This window comes from Calonectris borealis, chromosome 8 (assembly GCF_964195595.1).
Source record: "Calonectris borealis chromosome 8, bCalBor7.hap1.2, whole genome shotgun sequence".
Classification (NCBI taxonomy): domain Eukaryota; kingdom Metazoa; phylum Chordata; class Aves; order Procellariiformes; family Procellariidae; genus Calonectris; species Calonectris borealis.
Genome location: NC_134319.1, coordinates 22,143,058 through 22,166,239, shown reverse-complemented (window position 1 = coordinate 22,166,239; position 23,182 = coordinate 22,143,058). Strand labels below are relative to the sequence as shown.

At 36.2% G+C, this 23,182-nt stretch overlaps 1 protein-coding gene across 1 annotated transcript in view; it reads left to right on the top strand.

The window, feature by feature from the left end:
• The window catches only part of CDC14A (cell division cycle 14A), a 69,483-nt gene that overhangs the window by 2,160 nt on the left and 44,141 nt on the right, over window positions 1-23,182 (top strand). The window contains 3 exon segments of the mRNA XM_075156419.1: window positions 98-188; window positions 11,122-11,197; window positions 19,129-19,221. Coding sequence (XP_075012520.1) covers window positions 98-188; window positions 11,122-11,197; window positions 19,129-19,221 — 260 coding nt within the window.

Here is a 23,182-nt window from a genome sequence, read left to right as displayed (position 1 = left end):
CGGGGTGCGGCGCCCACCGGCGGGGCGACAGGCGTGCCGTGGGGAAGTGGCGATCTGCTTTGCCCGCCCTACACTGCTGCCCTAATCTGTCTTTCAGATCGGTTGTACTTTGCCACTTTACGAAACAAACCGAAAAGTACCGTAAATACCCACTACTTCTGTACCGATGAGGAACTGGTCTATGAAAAGTAAGTGTTGTCATCTGTTGTGTTTTGCATATTCAAAGTGATCACCTGAGATTCTTCCCAACACACTTTAACACTATATAGAATATTTTTGCCCCATTTAGCTACTTGCTCAAAGCATGAGTATAAAGTTAGCCTGAATATATTTATGCATTAGCTGAAACTAGCTTAACAAGATTGCTATTTTAAAAAAAGACAGAAACAGCTACAAGACCAGTTAAATGGCTTAAATTGTGGTTGAGCTAGAGGAAGAATATCTGAGCTTTGTAAGATTTGTTTATAAGGTGGAGAAGATCTCTTAAGACTAATTACATCTTATTAAATGGTGTCTTAAATAGAAGACTCTTGTTTGGTATGAATAGATGAAACAATAGTTTGCTTTATATGTATTTTCCTGTATAGGGAGTATGACATGATCACCTTTTATACAGACTCATATGACTGCAAAGCTTAAATGTGCTTTTGAAGAATATCTGCAACTTTTTTTATAAGTCTATGGAAGGTTTTGAGATTAGCACTTCCTGTTGGCTTTTGTAGCTTTAGAACAGCAGAAAGTAGAAGTAAAAGCTTCATGTGTTTGGAAGACACTGACAGCACATAGAAGGTCAACAGTAAAAGTGATTGTAGTGTGAATACTATTAAAGGACATAAAATACACTAAACAAAGTTATAGCTCTATGCTGTGATTAAAAAGTAGTTGCTCTACACAGGGTTCCCAAATCAACTGTTTCATATGTGATGATATATCTAGCCACTTGACAAGGGGTTTGCTGCAGCACAAGTGAAACAAAAAACGTCGTCTTATTTTAAATATAACTTTCTTTCCATATGAGTTGAAGAACTTATGAGCATCAGCCATTCTTCCTTCCCTTCTCCAGTGACTTCAGTACTGCTTCTGTGAAGGTGTAAACCAATCTTCCTTGGTTTCTAGCTTACTTTCTATGCACAGCTTACAGTTTTAGGGTTTCTTCTCCACACACATTCCTGAGTCTTCATTATCTTAAGCTGTGTGTCTTCTACTGGAGTTCCCAAAGTTGACTCCTGTAATTAACTGCTTGGGTTGGGAGTAGGTTCTGTAATGATCATTAACTAATTTAGGTTGGAAGGGACCTCAGGAGTACCTTGAGGCAAGGCTGACCTAATATTAAAAGCAGAATTCAACTGGAGAAGATCCTGAGCAATTTGTGTTATATGAATATGTTCCGCTTTCTTTAATGAAAGAAAAATTCAATCTTGTGTCTCTTCTAGGACTTATATGTTATGCTTGACCTGAGGTATTTTGTTTCTAATTCTTAATATGCTTCTAGGAGGGGTGAAGGAATCTTATGTGGGGTTTGATCTTGAGGATGGAAAGGGGGAGCAGTTCTGTAATCTGTTAGTTACAGATGATTGTACTAACCAAGGACTGTAACTGGGGTATTTTATGTGAGGACAGTATCATATTTAATAAAAAAAAATACTGAGAAATTTGAAGGGAAATAAAAAAGTAATTTTCTTTAACATGTATAAAAGAAATTCAGTAAGTATACTCCTTAACCCAATTACCTGGTAACCACATACCAGGGTGTAAATTGATACCAGCTGTAATTAGAAGATAATGGAAGGAAGCAAAGTTTCCTTTATCTTCTAAGGCACATCTAAAGATTTTGGACATGTAACTCATAGTGTATTTTCTGAATTGATAGTTCCTAATCTATTTGGTCTTTTTTAAAGGTATCATCCGATATTTGATACTGTAATAGCACTATCCCTTTTGTGCTCTCAAATTAAAATACTAAAACATAGTATGAGGTAGAAATTAAGTGACACTTAACTTTCCCCTGATATTTGTATTGCAGCACCCATCACTATCAGTGTATGCAATATTTGGTAGTGAAACCATGCATGATTTTTTTTTTTCTTCTTTTTCCCTCTCTTTTCTTTATCATCCCCAAGGAAGTTTTTACTGTCTCAGGGAAGTAAAAGCAGGTGTCAGTAGGGTTACCATTTTATGTTTTTTTTTTCAATATCTTTCTGAAATTGGAAAGCTAGAGGCAAAATGAGGAATAGAATGCAAGTCTCTTGGTTCTTGGGGAAATACTGATTTTTCTATAGCTTCCCTTTTCCTTAAGCTCATCACTGAGCTTGATATCAGTCTGCTATGTTTCACAGGCCGCACAGCAAAGCGAGGGGCCTGAGGTCAGGGGTTGTCTGTAAGTAGTAGTGGAGTGTAACTTTAATACACTAGATTGGATCTTCTGCTCATTTTCTCAAAAATGCAGTCTTCTTTCTGAGAAAGTGATCAGAAATATTTGTTACATGATAACAAAATAAACATTTGGAAGTGAGTTTTGAAGTGTAATAGCTCAGAACAGTGGTTTCCAGAGTCTTCATCAAAAATGGCCTGCCTGTGCTGTTCTTGCTGATCAGAATTTCATGGCCACTTCTGCTTTTTAATCAAATGAGTTGTTCAGACAAGGAGGAGAATAGGAGATGCCTACTCAAGCACAAAATCCTATGCACCTGTGAGGTATGTAAGTAAATTTGTTAACGCAACTGTTTATTGACTTAATTTGGTTTCGATGCATCTTTCTAGTGACAAGACAAAGATACTTCATTGTGCGTGGAAGTAAACTGCTTTTCTTTGGGCTGTTACTCTGTTAACTTTAGTGATAACTCTTAAGTATGAAGTGTTACAGAAATTTATTTAGCTGACTTCACTGAGGTGTCAGTTTGCTTTCACTGAAGCAATATATGATCTGAAAACCTCATGAATATGTAGGTTTGGCTTTGTCTGATTACAGAGAGCATGTTATTGGATCACATAGTACTTAAAATCTCACTGCCTCACTTCACTTTTTCCCCCCAGCCTTGAAGAGACATAAGGAAGTAATAGTGTACATTAATAGCATACCCCATTTATTAAACAAAACAGCTGTATTGCTAGATCTAATGGTTTTGGAAGTTTTGGTCTGATAAATGCTGACTTGCAGTTTGTCACGTGATTTATCACTAAATTGTACACAAAGTATGGTTATGTAATCTTGAGTACTTTAGCCTTCAGTTTTCACTTGAAGTTGTCAACTGTTCTAACGAATTCATAATACTGCCTTCACTTATTTAAACATTCACACTTTTAAAAACAATAAAGATAAGCTTAAATGCTTTTAAGAACATCTCAAATGCTAGCTGACTAGGAACTCGATCCTAGAACTGTCACTATTTTAGTTAAATGCACTGCAATTTAACCTTGAACCTATTATGCTAGGGAAATGGTATGTAAATTCCTCAGCTGAGGGAACAAGAAACCTGAATGAATTTATCCAATACTGAATTCTCTCTTTGATTGTTCTGTTTCTGTAAGATTTTGTCAGTCTCTTTCTGAAACTCTCTGAGGTCCCTCCTGAAAAAGTCTGCACTGCAACTTGTAAGGAAATACAATCTTTCAGCGTAATGTAGTGCAGGTAACTTACTTCAGGAAAATGGAGTTAATGAGAAATAATTCAGCTTGATGAAGACTGTCATTTGGCAAATAGACAAGCCTTGCCTTGGCAAGACCTCAGTTAATGAGTTAGGCACTAGTAAGAAGCTTTTTATTCTCTAAGAATAGTGTCTTTCATGTTTTATCTTTCAGTAAACAGATCTGGGTTGAGAATACTACACTTGACTGGTTAACTTGGCTTTCACATATTTTTATCAAAGCAACTTTTTATGTCCTTTTTATTGTTGTTTTCTCAAAGAAAATTTAAATTTAGATAATGAGAAACTGGAATCTCTTACTGATAAATTATAATGGCAGCTTTCATAAATCATAATGTTTTTATTCAGTCATTTGTTCTGACTTTGGATCTCTTGTATAAACAGCTTTTGCAGATCTAGTCTCTGACATCTTGTGAGCAGCTGTAAAAGTAATTAATATGATATTCTCTGTACATCTTATGTTTTACACTAGAACTTTCTTTCCAGCCATGGTATATTACTTGCTCAATTCACAGCATTCTTAATGTTAGCTACTTTGAGTTCAAGCAGCAGTAGAATAAGACTCTGAAATGCTTAACTACAACAATATTAAATGAGTACTCTTTGGACTTTGACTTGTACGACTCATTTCCTTCACTGCATGTGTATATGCAAAGAAGCAGTTTCTCTTTCCTGTGAGGAGAGTAAGGGTTAACTTGTTTATTTTTACTTTGGCTAAATGCTTCTTTTCTGTGGCTATTCAGTAACAGTACTTGCATAGGAAACCTGAACTTCTCCATCGTTCTGTGGCTTGTATCATTTGAAAGGAAAAAGAAAACTTAAACTTAGCCTTGTTAAAACAAACAGAGCTGTCTCTTTACACAGAGAACAGGGAGTTCCTTGTTTGCATCAGCAGCTTTTGAAGACTTGAACTTGACTATCAGATGACCAAGATAACTTACTAAGTTAAAGTCCACAAAAAAAAATTAGGAAATTTCCCAACTTCTAACTTCTATCAATGTGAATGTAAATACAGAGCAGAAAAACTTCATATACTAATACCAGCTTTTGTATGTCTAATTCTTACAGATGAGTATTAAGGCTTTATTTTGTTTTCCGTCTTAAAATAGAGATTTTAAATTCACTGCAAACAAGAAAACCAGAATATCTAAGAACCGTGAGTGTCAACTTTTACTTCAGACACGAACTACTGACATAATTTTATATTTGAAGCTTGTAAAGTGCTATCCCTTAACACCTGCAGTGTTCTTTCCAGTCCAACAGTTTCATCAATTTTATACCTACACATTGCTTTACTGTATCTGTCTTCACTTCTTCATGTGGAAAAGAGAAAAGCAATTGCCAAGAGTATTGAGGAATTTTTTTTTTGTTTGCAGTAAGTGAGTACCAGGATAAAACAATTTTCTAGGCTCCAATTTTATATTGGACAGGAGTGTAGCTTGGTATAGGAAACCCCTTATGAGAAACTTGGCCTCTGTTAAGATGACTTTTTTTCCCCATAGAGAGTAGGTTTTTAACATGACCTGAAGATTCTCCCATAAAAAGTTTCCCTACGGAAGAACCTCTTCACTGATACTTTGTTCTTGACGTCAAGGAGCATTGTATCAAAAATGCATATATATGGAATAGCTATTTAATTATCTATAATTCAGATCTATGAGTTCTCGTTGGTTTTGAAGAATCAGCATCTTGAGGAAGATTTGGAACGTTCAAGGGGAAATGGAGTGAGTATCTGGTGTTTTGCATAATCCAGAGCCTCTGCATTATTCCTACCTTCAGATGCAGTGATGTGATATATCATTTCTAGGGTTAATTTGCTGTATCATCCTTCGTCTATTCAGAAGTGTGCAATCCCTAAGTAGTATTAAGTGTTAGGGATTGTGTTGCAGCCCAGATAAGAAAGCTCCTAGCAATGCACGTGTTACTGGAATTGGTGGAGCTAGAGCAGGGAGACAGTGCCATTGAGCCTCCCACCTTTGTTTATGTGCTTGAGAAGTAGGAAGGAGGAACACACTCTAGGAAACAGGATTTGGAGAAAGAAGACTGAATAGGTAAGATTTCCTGACCAGCAGTTAGGTTGTAGTGAATGTGTGGACTGATCTTCTTGGCTTTCCTCCTTCGTTGCATGTAAGATGTGTTCAGCTTATGATTTGAAGCATTTATCTGTAGTAGCCAGTTGGCCACTTCTGCAGTAGCTGGTTCTTGTACTGCTTAATGGCTAGATTTGGAGCACATGCAGCAAGGGTCTTACAGTGCAGTGACCTGAATGTTCCAGTAATCCAGCCTAGGAAAGGGGGAGAGAAAAGCAAGTGGAGAATGTTTTTCTTATTCTAATTCAGTCTCCTTGCTTAATTTTAATAGTAAACTGGATCTTTGTAAAATGCTGGAAAATTAGTGTAGTTTTGCAGTTAAGAAGCTGTATTTCTGCTAATTCCTGAATTTCGTGTGGTTAATATTTTGGTTTGAGGAATTGCAAGCTTGGGGTGCTCCTGTTTTGGCAGAAAAATGACTTCATATGGTTGCTAGTCTCCAAGAAGGCAAGCTTCCTATGTAAAGGAGTAGTTGTACTCCAATTCTGGTGTACATACTCCAGAAAATGATTGCAATTGTTAAATTGTGCCTCTGTTTTCAAGTTACTAAACCAATAATTAAGCTGCCATGCAAGTAACATCATCCCCTCTGAGCATTATTGCATTGTTAGAACTGTCTTGGTGGATCTGTCCTACCCCCCCCCATATGGTAATTAGGCTTTGGGCCATATTCAAACTATTAGAAATGCCTACAGCCTGGTAAGAATGCGTGCATACCCTCGTGTTCAGTGTAGCAGTAACACTGAACTTACACTGGTCTGTCATGAAGAAAAGAATCCTGAAATAGCTTTTCAGATAGGAATCTCCTATCCTTTCATCCATACCTCTGTTGCTGTATCACAAAATTGTAAGTGAATGGCTGTATAAAACTACTGCTCTGGTATATTAATCTGTGGGGAAAAAATATGAGGCTTCTGGGATAAAGTATAAGTAGTACAGTTTATCTTTGAAAGATAACTTGATACTTTGGCCATAAATAGATTGACTCTGACGTTAATATGGAGGTTATCAATTCATTTCAAAGTCTGCCAGGCTATAGTATTCCTTCATTGACCATAACCAGGCTCCATCCAATAGTTCAAGATATGGAAGCTGTTTATCATTCTTCTGCTGTCCTAGGGTCAGTGGTATTCAAATGCTTAGTAAAAAGCGACTTTAGCATTCAGAAGAGGTGCCCAAGGTTTGAGCTGACTCATGGCACTTTCACCTGGCATCCCATGGAATTGCAGTCAGAAACAACTTGAGTTGCTGTCCTAAAGAGTTGTGGACTACATTTCTTCCAGGGAATTTAATAGTGAAAGAACATACAGTAACTGCTTGCACGACAGAGTAGACCAACGAGCTCTTTATGGGCTGGCCTTTCTAGGTGGATGACCACTCCTATGATACAATACAGCAAATACCTCAGATCTTATGCTATAAGAACAGATAGGAAGGAGTGGTTCTAAGAGACTATTCTAGGGAGAATACAGATACAAGAAACCTATGCTACTGCTTCCAGGTAGCATTATGATAGTATTTTTGAAGTAGAGTATTTAAATATTCATCTAGTATATTCTGGGGTTTTGCTACTTCTTAGTTTGAGAAGCATAAGGATAGCAAGTTTCCATGGGATGAGGGGGAAGAGTAATTTAAGCTATCATCTAAGTACTTGATTAAAACAAAATATAATTAAATGTAGATTAATACCATACTTGCCTTCTGTTCCTCATATCTGGTTTCCACCTCCATTGTAAATGACTGTCTCTTATCTGGCTTAAGCTTCAGAGGCATCCTGATTTCTTATTATGTATAAATGCTTATTAAAACATCTAGATACGAAGAAAGTCTATTAAGAGATGGAAGTAAAATAACATTGGGTAGGTTGTTATCAGTGACTATCATATAATAAGATTTTATTTCCTTTATCTTTTTTATCTTCAACTTTCGCCAAATAAAATTCTTTATTCAGATCATGACTTGGTGTGTCATTTCTTCCTCATTCCCCATAGCTCCCATTTCCCATCTTCCACTTATATTTAACTCTATGTCAAAATTCTGTTCTTAAGAAGAAAATCCTCTGGGTGAGTCAGGATCAAGTGTCTCTAATTCAAGTACAAAAATGGCCTGTTATACTGGAAGTAATGAAGGTGCATAAGATTAAACCCTTCTGTTTAAACATGTCAGAAACCATATTTAGTTCTAAGGAGATAAATTGAAGAAGGGTTTTCTAGATCAGAGTTCATTGACTTCAGTACAGAGCCTTGTATTATCTTTCAGAGAACTCTGATTTAGCTGTTTGTAAAGCACTTGTTTCACTTACCCCATTAAAAAAAGGACATTCAAGCTTATTCCAATTTAGAGATATTAAGTGGAGAAAGCTAAAATTATACATGTAACAAGTAACCTTTCTCCCTCTCATAGCTTACCACAATGTTCTATCAATGAAGCCAATGGCTGGTTTATACTGCCTACATGGTGTTATGTAAAAACTTGGGAATTGCCAGTGTTTGGTGTATGGCTAATAATGCTGGTGCAACAGTGACCAAAAGTGCCTTTCCTTTATGATTGTGTTTGGATTCTGAGAAATATCTTGTTTCTGCAGCATAGACAAACCGTGGCAGTCCCAGAGTCTTAAACACTTTTTTTTGTCCCCCTGTGTTAAGAGAAGCACAGCACACTTAATGGTAATAAGTGATGGAGAAATAGTCAGTCCAAGATTGTGACATCTTTAGCTTGGCAGCTGAGAGAATCTGAATAGCTTTATTTTGTAGAAATATAATTACTTCATGGATAGACTCAATAAATATATTTTATCCTTATTCCCACCAAAATAGTAATTTGTCTATTGTGGATAAATTGATTTGTAAATTCATTTTAATGTGCTTTTCCTACACTTCTGTTTGAAGTGAATCATGTGGAAACGTAGAAGTGGATATATGACTTAATATTGATGTACTTCTAGCAAATGAATAGTAATAAAAACTTAGTATCCTAAAGCATGGCTGTAGTTCTTCAGTGCTTTAGATGAACTGTGTATTCAGTTATATCTTTGAGCTGATCAAAGCTACTTTGCTCACACTGGTTTAAAAAAAAGTATTTTGTATTCTAGTAACTATCATATTCCACACTCTTTCACAATACTTTTAAAAGTATTTTTCACAAAATAATCTTAAAATCCTAAATTCTACTCTTCCATCATATACTTAAGTGAAAGAATACTCTAAAGTTAATGGAACAAGATAGGGTTGTTTTTCTGATTTAGAGAAGGTGTTAGAGCAGCAGAATGGGAAGAGATGTTAGTAAGCCTCCTATATAGCTTTTCTAGAAGCTATATTCACCCTACTGTTGTTAGAGCTCCAGTTTTAACTTATTTGTTGTAACTCATACTTGTCCTTCTTAGAACAATTTTTTTATTTTATCTGCAGTAAAAACTGTATGGAAGGTTTTGTTTTAAAAATAACTATGATTGTTGACTGTATCTGGCAGACTTATCTAAGAAAAGATGAGGAATTCTAAAATTAAACCCTGCTTTACTGCCACTGCAATTTTCCCTTGAGCTAGTTAACTTCTGTGCAACCTACAGATAAAGTCCTAAGAGTTGGACAGCTTAGTCTTTGACCCAGCTAATGAGCTTCTGTAATTAAGCATTATGTCATAATATTTTGTACTGAAGGGCTGAACTGAATCTTTACAATATCAAATAACAACATAAGTGTTTGTTAAGTAGATGATAGTGAAATAGTATTGGTGTGGCAGGTAGGCTACTCGTTCTAGACAGTGATCAGACTAATATAATTGTCTCTTTTTACACTGGGCTTGACTTTTTTGTTTGAGAGAATGGGGAGAGGAGGATATTAATAAAGTTATAAGCACCAAAAAGATAGGGCACTCCTACTTTGTTGTTGTGTCCACTTAGAATAGCAGAAAGGCTGAAGCTGGAAGGCACCTCTGGAGATTGTCTAATCCAACCCCTGGGCTCAAAGCAAGGTCAACAAGAGCAGGTTGCTCAGAGCCTTGTACAATTGGGTTGTGACTCCACAGCTTCTCTGAGCAACCTCTTCCCAATATTTGACTGCCCTCAAAGTAAAAGTTTTCTTCTTATGTTTAACTGGAAAGTGATTAATTTTCCTGAAAAATAAACCCTCTGCCATGGGGAAGAAAGCTTGAAAGGTAGTACCATCTATTCTATCATCTGATTTCAGTAAGTTTTCACTCCTTCAAAGCCCAGAAGTTGTAGAACATAGTTACCTTTTTCTTTCATCATTCCCCGAATAACACACATTCAGGTTCTGATGGCCTGTTTTGTCAATAGGCAGGAAGTGTCCTGTCTCTTTTATCAAAAGACTTAAGACAGAGCAGATTAAAACACCATGCTCACTGTAGTTATAACGTGTACATCAACAGATTTTCATAGACCACAAGAGAAAAACTTCTGTATGCAAAAAAAAGGAAAAATATTGGAGAAAGCTTGCAACTTAAAGTTTGAGCAATTTTGCACAATGGGTGGGGAGGGAGAAAGCTCTAGAAGGTGTCATTAAAAGTTGCTTGCATAAAGGCTGCTATTACTTGTAAAGGTGTCTGTATGAAGGGTTAGCTAGGAAGAGCCCTGTGAATCCCTACCAGGAACTTACTTTTATTGTGCAATAATTTTGCTGTACAGACTACTGCTACTAGTTCTTATACTAAGGACAGTGATTGCTGCTTCAAAGGTAATATGAATGTTTAAGAAGAATCTAGAAGAGAGAAACAAGAACAATCAGAAGACATGAAATAAATAATGAATTAGAATAACAGCCTGAAGACAAGAGGATTGGGGGGACAAAGGGAAACATAATTATATGTAAAGTGTGTATGTAATATGTAATCTCTGGAATAGTGGAGGATGGGATGAAAAGAAATAAGCTTAAGTTTCAGACAGAGATCAAGACCGGACATTATTAAATAAATTTTACTACCGAGAAGAAATTCTATTTAGCTTATTCTTCGTAGTATCTAATGATATATTCTCATCTTAAGCAGTCGTAAACCTTCATCTAGCGTGACATCAGCATGGCTTAAAGGGCAGTAGATCATGTCCTGAAGTTCTTCACTCTGTAGTTTTGGCCAAAACCAGACTGGATATTGTGGGATGAAGAAAAAATTCTGTAGTTAGTGTGTGTGTGTAAAATGGAAAAGGTAATTACTGGAGCATCTTAAACTGAAGCCACAAATGCTTTCAAATTAATTGTTACTATTGTCCTCTTAAATGAATCAATAAAGGGCTTACTTGTTGCACCATATATATTGGCTGCTCGGTATCCCCCAAAAGTTACTGATTTGCAGCTTTAACTATCAACAACATGCATGTTAAAATTTGCTTAGCTCTTTTGTATCGATAACACATCTTTTTGTTCTCTTTCTCCCAGTTTCTACGGAGATTTTGGACCTCTAAATTTGGCAATGTTATACAGATACTGCTGTAAACTAAGTAAGAAATTAAAGGTAAGCTTTGTTTAAAAACAATGTTCCTATATTTTTTGTGTTTTGAAATTCAACTAAAATGTATTATCCAGTGGTTGTTAGGTGCTCACTATCTAGATGGTTACTACTAAGCTTTAAAGTTGTTCTTTGTTCTGAATACTTTTCCCTCTGAAGAATGGAAAAAATGAATATGCTTTTGTTGCTTAGCAGGTGAGGCACTGAAAGGATGTGTTCACCTTTTTTCATAACCTTACAGTTTCAACACAATAGTAACAAAAACCATTCTGGATATTTCATGAGTGTGCAGCTAATGAAGTGGGTGTGCTAGTATGAGTTACTGAAAAAACAGATATTAAAAAAACAGCCAAACAAAAAACTCCACACCCATGAACAAGAACAAAACATGGGCCCCAAAATCACAATATTTAAACTAAATCTCACTCAGTGGAAAAGTTAAAACTTCTAAATCTCATTCAATTTAATAAAATGTTGCTTCTAATAAGTGTTATGAAAATGTGTTTTTATACATATAAAAATGGTTCCTTTTTCTAACTTGTAGAAGTGTCACTCCCTATCAATTAATCAATTGATTAATTAATCAATTAAATAATAAATGATTGTTGATTCAAGGCAATTTTGAGTTGCTCTTTACTAGAGAGAGAAAATGTTGGTATCTTCTTTAGATATCTCAGTAGCTTTTTCTTTTGACTGCAAAGTGTTGGTCCTTTCTTTATAAAGTTGTCTAGAATCTGTAAATGCAGCAATTAATTCTGAAGATCACCATGACTGAGTTTTAACAACACTGTCCTGTCATAAAACCACAAGCCTGATGTGGGTTGACCCTGTCCAGAAACTACCACCTGGCAGCTACTCACTCACTCCCACCCCAACACCAGTGTGAGACAGGGGAAATAATCAGAAGAGCAAAACCAAGAAAAACTTGTGGGTTGGGATGAACGCAGTTTAAGTGGAGGAATAAGAAGTTTGAAGAGATGGTGGGGGCAACAAAACAAGTGGTGCAAAGGCAATTGCTCACCATCTCCCACCGGCAGACCAATGCCTGGCCCGTCTCCGAGCAACTACTAATTTAGAAAGACTGCTCCTCAGTTTTATTGCTGAGCGTGATGTTGTATAGTGGAATATCCCTCTGGGCCGTTTGGGTCAGTTGTCCTGGCTGTGTCCCCTCCCAGCATCTTGCCCTCCCCCGCCTACTTGCTGCAGGGGCAGGGTGAGAAACAAGGCCTTGATGCTGTGCAAGCACTGTTTGGCAATAGCTAAAACATTGGTGTGTTATCAACACAGTTTTAGTCACAAATCTAAAACACAGCATCATGCAGACTGCTATGGAGAAAACTGAACTCCATGCCAGCCAGACCCAATACGCTGAGCACATAGCTGTAGATTTAACTTGGCCCCCAAATGCCTGTGGAAAATTGATTTGCAGTGTGTATTGAAAATTTATCAACTGCAAGAAATGAAACAGGTGTTTTAATTCCAAAGTACTAATTAATACCACTTGTGTGCAAATAGCAAGGGGACCCTTCACTAAATATTACAGATTTAAAATCTTTATAATATAAAATACTAGACTTGTTACTGATAGAAGGGGAAAATGGGGCAACAGATGTGGCAACATTGGCCACTGCTAAGAGGATTCCTGTATCAAAAATGACACTACGTTTTGGGGCTAATGTTTGCTGCACAAATTAAATCATTATGCAAGTTGATTCACGCTCTCTGGTGCTTCTGAGGGCATGCTGACTTAAAAGTCAGGCAGTCTCAAGAGGAGGTTCTGCAAATTGAGGAGTTTGTAGAGTTGCTATAACCTTTTTGCAAAAAAGTGCTTCTACTGAAAATTTATGTTGCTTCTTAATGCAGAAAGTTAGTTATAAATAAAAAAATTAAACTCTAGTATTTCTAATTTTGAATACCTACGTTCATATTGGGAAAACATTGGATTTGCTATTTCTGTGTTAACACTAAATAGAGCTTATAAATACATCATCTTATTACCCTATTTTCCAGTGCCACTCTACCATTCAAACACATGACCAATGATGCTCACTCACTAGTAATCTTTTTTTTTTAACCTTAATTCTGCTGTTTGCAACCTTATATTTGAGTTATTAAAGACTGTGGAGAATGTTTGCTCTATGAAGCAGTTACTCCAGAGAAGAACCAATAATAAACGTACTATTCTAACTTTCACTGTGCCTATGAGAATGAGAGAGATTAGTTCTGTTTTTTCCAGATTCAAATTGAGACTGCGATCAGTTTGGGACCTGAATACAGTCTTGTGTATCGCTGTTGAAGTGTACCTTCATACATTTATAGTTGAACTAGAACACCTTCAAACTGGACCCTAGGTACCAAGAGTTTCACCCAGAAAATAAGAACATGACTAATAAATATCTCAGGACTTGTGGTGGTTTGGTTTTTTTTTTTTTAAATGATTCAGTATTAAACAGGAATGTCTCTACAGTCTTTATTCTTGTTATAAGACCATCATCTGCATTGAATGAGGCAAGCTGCTTGTCATACGTGGCTTGTAATCATGATGATATAAAGATCATGTATTATAATGGAAAAAATACACAAGGGAGTCAAACTGAAACTGAATTAGTAACTCTGACATTTGCAGGGTTGATTTAGCAAATTGTGATGTCATTTTAATGTAACTTTTATATTTTTTGAAAAAAGCAAACACACTCACACTACTAGGTGAAGAGTACAGATGGTCAGGAACAGGACAGAGAAATCTCATGCAGATCAGCTGTAGTCTCAGCTGGGAGGAGGTGCTGTTTGTTGCTGCTACCTTACCAGAGGCTAATTCCAAATAGGTTAATTTAAACTACTAGTGCATAACAGAGAAGGGTATCCTGATAGTGCAACCAGTTGAAAGTAATACCTGAAATCAAACAGCTAAAGCTTGGGATACCACCAGAGCGGTATAGAAACTTGCACATGAATAGATTCCAGTCTGGCTGATTGGTGCTACCCCTGAGGTGGGCCAGTACCTGCTAATGTAAGCTTTGTTCTTCTAATAGTTAAAATATATGCCACACTCTGTCCTAATCTAAATACTATCTGCAGTGGGTAAGTAGGCTTGTAAGACCAAATCCCAGGGCTGAAGCATGCATCTGATGTGTACTGTAGGCCTAGCTACAAAAGACTACTGCTCAGCTTCACTAGTCAAGAGTTATGGATTCACAGTTTCTACCCTTTTACCCCTCACCTTCTCATGTCTGTCTTTCACAAGTGTCCCTGGGACGATTCCTGAGGCCTGAACTAGCGTGTATAAGACAGAAGTTCATGACCTGTGACTTACCTGCCAGCAAGGCATTGATGCAGTGAGCAACTGCAGCAGCTAAAAGCATGGTAATTCTCACGTGGCACCAGGAGGACACGTGGGCAGCCTGTGATCAGTGTTTCAGAGGTGGGAAGTGCTGATTGGACTAACGACATGGAGAGAGTCCTGTTGGGCAACCTGCTGCTTGCATATCCTTGCATTAAGGGTAACTGTGCCCCGTGACCAACAGCAGGAGTTGGCTGATCATAGGAAGTAAAAGGCACTGCAGATTATCATTCTATGGAAATCCAACCTCTGCTGTGGGATGGTTACTCTTGCCATACCGCAACACTTTTGGGACCCTGAGGCAATCAGAGTGCTTAAGTCCGGATGACTCCTGCCGTGATTCGGTACATACCTGGTTGGGTATGCACTCCATGTACTTTTCTTACGAAAAGAGTCTTTAAAAGAAGCATGGCACAAAAAATTATTCACAAAACGTGATAGCTTTTATGTGGATATGGTGTCTCAAAAGGAATTTGACTTAGACTTTTATTAAGTTTAAAACTTTAAAATAGGAACAGGAGAAATGAGAGTATAAAATCTCATTAAAACAAACAAACCCCACAAACTTTCTCTCCAAGTCTTTCAGCTCTATCTACTTCTGTTTTGGGAGAGGAATTAGTCATGGAGACAGTTTTCTGCTTTCCCCTCTCCTTTCTTGGGGGACAGGTGAGGAAGGAGAAGGATACCAGTCTAAAATGTGCTCATGGCAGACCAACATTTTAAAGTAAACTGTTGTAACTTTATGCTGACTGATTTTAAAAACAGTAAATAGTTCTGTTCTGAAGAGCTGAAGAATTTATTCAGATACCCATTTGCTGAGGAAGTTTAAGGTAAAGTCCTTGTTATGCTTTACAGGAAAACCTTTCTGACATGTTTGTAATGTTTTGATTGCTGATTGCTATGGAGATGATCTTCACTAGCCAAGTCAACAGCAAGAAAAAATGCTTGGCTGTGCTATCTTCCTACTTGCTCTTTGAATTCTGTTTGGGGAGAAAATGCTTGACTAAGCAACTGTGATTCATTTATGAAAGAAATATTTTTTTCTTCTGTTTAAATAAATCCAATTTCATAAAAACTGCTTTAAAAACCTGCTGTGTTTTATGTGTCTATAGCCTTACACAATCTCAATAAATTCAGAAGCAGGGGTAATCAGAGAGGGAGTGTTGCTGGGATAAATGATACAAGTTCGGAAGATCAAAGGCAGGAGAGGGAAGGTTCTAGCAGGCTTATGAACTATGGGGTTAACATTTCTTGTATGCTAAATGTATTGCTGCTGAATCACGAAGGGGTTTGGTTTGGTTTTAATACAAATAAACTGCTGGGCAAACATCTGGAACTATCGTAATTGCAAGCATCTCCTTTAGGACAGCATAGATTTTGAGACAGGTTGCACGTACATGTTTTAATACATCATTTTCTATGAACAGTTTGCCAGCCTTGTATTCACTGCTATTTATATGTACATATTACATATATACATATGTGTATATATATATATATAAAAATAGTATTTGCATTGATCCAGGCTTATTAAACACATTGCAGTAATTTCTTGCTTGAACAATGCAAGTATATTAAACCATATCCATTAAATAAAATTCTGTCAGATAATCTGGTGATTCTAAACAGATATCAATCTAGTATTTGTTCACAATGGCACCTTCTAAGCCTGTCATCAATTTATGTGCAAGTAAATGTCTCTTGAGGTCTTCAAGAAAGAATGGATCTATTATTAAGGAAAAAAAAAAGTAATCCTACAGTGAAAATAACGTGTTCTGGAACCCTCTCATACACCCAATCAATTACTTTTATCACCTAAAACAAAACCTGCAACACTTTCCATGTGACCTCTCCTTTTAGTTCAAAAGATTGTCTTTGAGTATATACCTCTGGGATATATCTTGACAGATACTGTTCTGTTATATTGTTACATTTTGTCTTCTAATGATGTGTGAAACTGCTAAAATTTTCTTACTGGTAAAAAAAATATCTTTAGTGCTTCATAGTGCATGTGTTAGTTTTGTTTTAGAAAAAAGATTATTTGCAACTATTTTATTTCTAATTATAGCTGTGCTGTAGACAACCTGTATTGAAAAATCCTTTGTTGAAACATTTTTGGTTCTTCTGAGTTGCACAGCATCTAAGGGAACTAAAGCCCTAATCCATTCAGGTGGAGCTCTGGAGCTGTAAAAACAGTCACCTTAAAGAACTGTCTTTAACACTTGTTATCATTGAACGTAGCCAAAGGAATAGACTTAGCTTATTAAACATGGTCAGAAAATCAATATTTTTTAAAATAAATCATATAGCTTAGTGTTGGTATTGAAAATGTACTGGGTTGAGAATTTGTGTGATAATGTTAAAGAGGCATTGCATTGACACTTCAGCAAACACTTACTGTAAAACTCGATTTTCTGCAACTCGTGCAAATAAACACAGTGGTTTCTTTTATAGGCTTCTGAAAAGTAAAATTCTGATGCAGTTTTCCTCTGCTTGCTATGCTATAAACTGTTAATTAATGTTGGTTTTCAATTTTGTGTCAAAGCTTTAGTCAGGATTCAAAAAACATTTAAATATTTCATATAGCAATATGGCTCATATTAACATTAAACCCTCACATTTTGAAAATGAAGCAATGAAAATGATATATTGCTTTCACTTAAATCTTCTGCGAACTTTTAAGGTGAGCTGTCACTTTTTGGCTACTTCAAGTACAAAAGCGTCTCAAAATTGGAATGACTTGACATACATGATTAAAAAAAATCCATTCTGTAAAATAAAACAAGAAATATTGCATAGAACTTCTGGCTAGCTAGCAGTAATTTAAAATAGTATTTCAGATGAACTGTAAACTGTTGCAAAGGACTTCGTTTTAAAATAAGTAGTAGTCAACAAGTTATAATTGAAGTTCTGTCACTGTTGCGTAACTACTGTAATCTTATCCCACCTACACATCATGGGTGGAATTGCAGTTAGAGAACACTAAAATTAAAAAATTGAGGAGGGGGAAGAAAGAAGGGATCTTAAAATACTGGGATTAATTTTGTCAAGTTTTAATAATAATTGAATGCTTCACTAATTAAATAACTACTTGTGCTTTGTATGTTTGCATATACGCTGAGGGAGATGTTGCTGTTGGTCTCAAGATACAACCTCTTCCAATCAACAGCAACCAGCTATCTCAGGAATTACAGTCCTATTTAGATATACTCAGTTGCATTAACTCTCACCCCTTCCACCTTTGGAAGTTATGGGTAATAAGACCAGACTGGAATGTACAGTTAGAACTGCTATTAAAGGTGCTATTTCTGTGGGGCACGGGAGTAAGAAGCTCGCTGTGATACATACATCGATTTTCTCCTGAGTTTATCAGCTATTTGGGTTTTTTTGCAAAATTTGATTCAGTGGTTAAAGCTGTCCTAAAATTTGCAACAAGATTTAAGATGAGAGTCAACGTTTACAGATTTCTGGAAGTGAAATACAGTTGGCACTACTTAAATAAATAAAACACAATTCTGCAGCAGTTACCTTATCTCCCACCCCCAAGTGTCATCAGTGCCCATAAATTAAAATTGTCAAATTGGGAGTTAAAAACCTGAAGTTGGGTAACAGCAGCACTGTATAAAGGCAGTTTATAAAATGTGCAACTTTTAAAAATAGAAATGCACTTCAAATACTTAGAAGCAGAATCCAATAAGTCTGTTGATTACTTCCTCAAAACTGTAGTGGTACTGTAGAAATCTGTCAGGAACAACGTGAGTGATATATATGAGAATATAATGAAAGTGTAGCAATTCATGAAGCTAAAAAAAAAATAATGCAATAAACTGTCCAACTTGCTATTTTTAAGTGACAATTTTATCTCTCTCTGGCTTTAAATAGTTTTTCTGCAGTTTGTCATTGTTCTTTTCTGGTGCTTGTTAGTCCTGTTTTCAATGGGAGTTTTGTCCACAGGATTCTGACAGAGGCTTCTTTTCTTCCTAAAGAAAGAAGAATTGCAAATGTTACTAGTTTTGTCTCTGCTTAGCCTTTTTTTCAGGCTTTTCACTTGTGCAAGCTTTTTTTTTATAAATTCAAGCTTTCTAAAAATGTCTGTCACCCCGTTTTTAGGTAGTATAGATGGAAGAGTGGTGTTTAATTTATAAAATGCCTGTAAGATTGATTGCTTCAGTTTTTCTCTTGTCTTCTCCACAGAATTATGAGCTAAAGAGATTTAACATACAGGAGGGTGTTTTAGTCTGAAAATTTCAATGTCTTTAATCAACGTTCATAAGCTATTATTCAAATATTTAAACTTGGAAAAAAAAATCCAGTATTTTATATTGAACATTTTGGTTCAACTGCATTTTATAGGATATTTTCACACAGCAAGCTAAGAGAGCTGCCCTGATACAGTGGCTGTTTCCTTGCACTCTTATCGATAACGTAAGAAGATTGTTCATGGTACCAGTAATTTTTTTCTCCTTTAATTTTAAGAATCTCTCTATAAGAATTTTTCCTGAGTTATTTTTCAGTTTTGGAAAAGTGACTTTTAAAAGTATTTTTAAAATGTATTCTTCTCTCAGTAAATATGCTGTCTGTTTTTTTTTTTAAACAGTATTTCAGTCTATCGAGAAAGAAGATAGTGTACTATACCAGTTTTGACCAGCGGAAACGAGCAAATGCGGCGTTTTTAATAGGTGCATACGCTGTAAGTATTATTTATCACATGGATACTTCTAACTTTCCTTAGGAGACATCTGCTCTGTGGAAAATAGCATGTCAAGGGATGGTCCTTTAGGGAGGTAGGCAGATTGTCATTTGATTCTTCTCTAAGCTGTCTTTGAAAATTCTGCTATATGAGTTTTAGGGAAGTCATGTCTTTGGCACTTAATTCCATTTACTTTATTACACAGGGATTGGCTTTGACGGATCATGTGCATGTTTCCCATAGGATACCATTTTCTTGACTGTCAAAAATGCAAACCACAAACTTACCGCTAAACTTGGCTGTCTTAGGATCAGTTGCTGCTCATGGCAGTAGTGAGTTTCATACTGGGGAGGAGAAAGCGTTTTCTCACAGCCTTTCTTAAAGTTACTAGACCAGAGGCATAGTGATTATTGGGTGGATTTCTTTTCTCAGTTAATTTTCATAGCCTACCCAGAATAATGGAAAAATTGAGGTATTTCAGCCTTCTAATATTACAGATAACATGCAATACACAGGGCTGTCTTAGTGACACAAGCCTAATTTATTATGATATCACTTAACTTTTGATAGTCCTAAGCTGACCCTTGCACAGCCGTTTGTGTGTCTTCATAGCAGTGTAGCTCAAACTTCAATTTCGCTTTCCTGCTCTACTGTCCAGAATTGCAGCACACTTTTAGAAGAGTCTTTGCGATAGCATGTTTTATGCTGATAAAGGATTGAAACTAAGAAGCTGCTGGTCCTGAGCTGACATCCACATGGTCAGCTGAGTTCTGGAAGTCTCTGTTAAGTCAGGCTTTATACTGTGTGAAAGCTGGTATATTTTTTTTCAGGCCTGAGATCATGTTGAAAGCAAAGCTCAATAAATGCAGATGATAATACTGAAAGAATTTAGGTTGCAGATTCTTGTAATTAAACAAAATGTTTTACTACAAGTGTGGGGATAGTGTGTAAATGCTCTTGAGAAAGAAGATCTATTTAAATTTTAAAATGGAAAAAAAATGGGGGATAAGTTCAAATTTTAAAAATCTTTGGGTTAGATTTTTAACCCTTGGGAGTAGACCTGATGGAACAACTCTGCGAAAGGAATAGTAAGAACAAATGAGTTAGAATATTCTAAGTTTGTTAATGTTTTTGACTGTACAAGGCTATATTTAATTATGCTGGAATTAATTTCCAATTCGGTGTTTTATATTCTGTTTAAGGAGCCTCCAAATTTGATAGTATATCTTTATAAGCTTTATTGTCCATTCAGGTCCAAAATCTGTCTGAATTGTAGCATCTTCAGTAATGATTCACACACTATAGTTTGTAAAGAAACTTCAGTCATTCCATTCAGACTGCTTTTTGTTTTCTGTTTGCATCATTGTGTCTCCAGTTCTGTATTTAGAAAGATTCACTTCATGTTTTAAAGCTGGTCTAATTAAGCCTATAGCTAGAGAACACTCATCTAGCACATATGTAGATTACAGCATCTAATTGCCTTCACTGGATTGCCCTTGTCTGATCCTGCCATCACCTGCTAATGCATCTTAGGAACCTTGGACACTGCCAGGACACTAGCATTTTGAAGGGGATGAGATTATCTTTTTATTCCCCTTGTTCAGTCCTTTGTTATATGACTATCTCAACTAAGTAGCTGTTCTCTGTGGATAACGGGTTAAAAGGTCCTTATCAGTATTAGGTAGATCCAAGGAGAGAGCGCTGCTGTCCATGAAGAGAATTTCTTGCAAAGCCAGGTTGTAGGAACAGAAAGGTAAGGAGGTACGTAAGGTGCAAAACACAACGCCAACCAGAGGACTGATCAGCTAAGTAAGACTATGCCATATTTACAGTATTTAAGACTTAAACATGGTAACAGTCTGGTATATTTGGTAGTCCTTGTTTGAAGGAGCTGCTCAGCAGCTAAAGCTAGGGATAAGTGCACACAATGGAGGGGCCAGGCAGCAGAAATACCTCTAAAGACAGTCAAGAGGGGGAACGTGTAGTATGTGTAGCATGGCGTGACTGTGTATGTACTCCATAATGGATATTAGGTGGCACATCACGTAAAGAGTTGGTCGCTTATGTGTACAATAAGGTAAATTAGTGTGCCACAAATGCGTGCACGTTTAACCCTTGCCTAGCCTGTTTTAAGCTGCTTATAGCTCTTACTTGCTAGCATACACATGATCCACATCAGTATTTGATGTTGTTATTCTCCTGTCAGACTAGTAAATGTTTTAAGTATCTTCTGATTATTGAAGATATTATATACCAAGAATAATTCTTTACGAATACAGTGTTACCAGTACAAAAAAGTATTCGTTCTCTTGTTGAAAACACCTTATAGTTGCTTTCCAATTCATCTCAATTTAGTATAACATTGGAAAACAGTTTGCACAAAGGTATCCAATATGTTACATAAGTATGTCATCCCAGAATTATTTCTATAGATGTGTATTCCTAAACTTGCAAGTATTATGGGAGTTCATTCACCTTCTATAATGACTGATACTAATGCCAATAAATTAATAAAATGAATATTTATTTATTCTAAAAAGTTATTTACAATCTACCTAATAATCTGATTTTTGTTTTTTAACTGCAGAAGCTTAGCTTTTATAATCCAGGCATATTCATTTCACACTCAAGAAATAATATTTGGATTTTTTTGAGTGTTTTATCTGTAAATACTATGTTCATGTTCAGTCAGATGCAGTAGATGTACACTCTTGGGTTACATGATAGCATGGTTCCTGACCTGAAGGAATCTAATAATATTCTTCAGTAAAGAACTGTGTGTAATTGGCAATTTGATCTATTACAATTTGAATATCCAAATTGTGACAGAAATATATGTACTCTTTGATTTAAGGTCTTCTTAATTTTATGTCTTTTCTTTGGTTATATATGAAGCTTTTTGAGACCAGAAAATCTTACAGCTATGAACTCTACCAATGTGTGAAAGTTAATTGAGAAGGCTTGTTTTATTTGTCCTGCTGTTAAAATATTTGTAATATTTCATTTTACAAATGAAACGTGGAAAACAGTGGATCGGGTTCTAGGAATGGGTTTCTGGTGGTGATTATGCAACTTAGATTGTTCCATTAAACAACTTCTTAGACATGTTGAACTGAAATACCCTATACCTATTAAAACATTTTAGTAAGTGTGTCATAAGTTTAAGCCAAAGTTAAGTCTTAAAACTTTATTGGCAATAGGTTGCCTGTTTGTAAATTGCATCTCAGGAAGATGCATTTGCTACCTTTCAGTTTTTACAGTGGACTTCTAATACATTTGGGTTAATCATGTCCAATTGCTAAATTATTGTCCTTGCTCTTAAGAATTCTGCAAAGATTACTTCTGTCATAAAATTCAGATTAAGAAGAATACATTCAAAGTGTTACAAGAACAGAAGAACATGCAGACTTCTGATCTTACGGAGAAGTTCAGGGTTCCTCCTAAATGGCTAAGACTACAACATAGACTGTTCAGTGATGCTAGAAATAGGGTGCTACCAGTCGCCACGGAGAATATAGTATTGCTTTGCTTTTCCCTTCATCTGTTTGGAGACTTATTTTAGTTGTTAGGGGTTTTTATGTAGGCTTCCACAGTAGTTAATTGAAAAGGAAAAAAAAAAAGTCTTTAAAAATAGTTTAAAGATAGTATTACAAGTACTTTCATGCATACCAAAACTAAAGTAGCCTGGTTTGACTCAATTTGTCCCTAGTAATTTCTGTCTGGGGGGGAGAGGGGCGAGAGAGAATAGGTTTAACTGAATTATACTGAAGTGATTACCTGAACTCCCTGCTTGGATTTCAAAGAATTATTTCTCGGAGAAATCATGAAGGAGAGTGTATTTTCTCCCGTCCGATAACATATGGATGAATTGGGAGCTAGGTCCCTCTTTCCATGTTCTTAAGGTAATTGCTATGTTTCTTTTCTGGTTGGAAACCATGGAACCCCTACCTGGTTGTGTGCT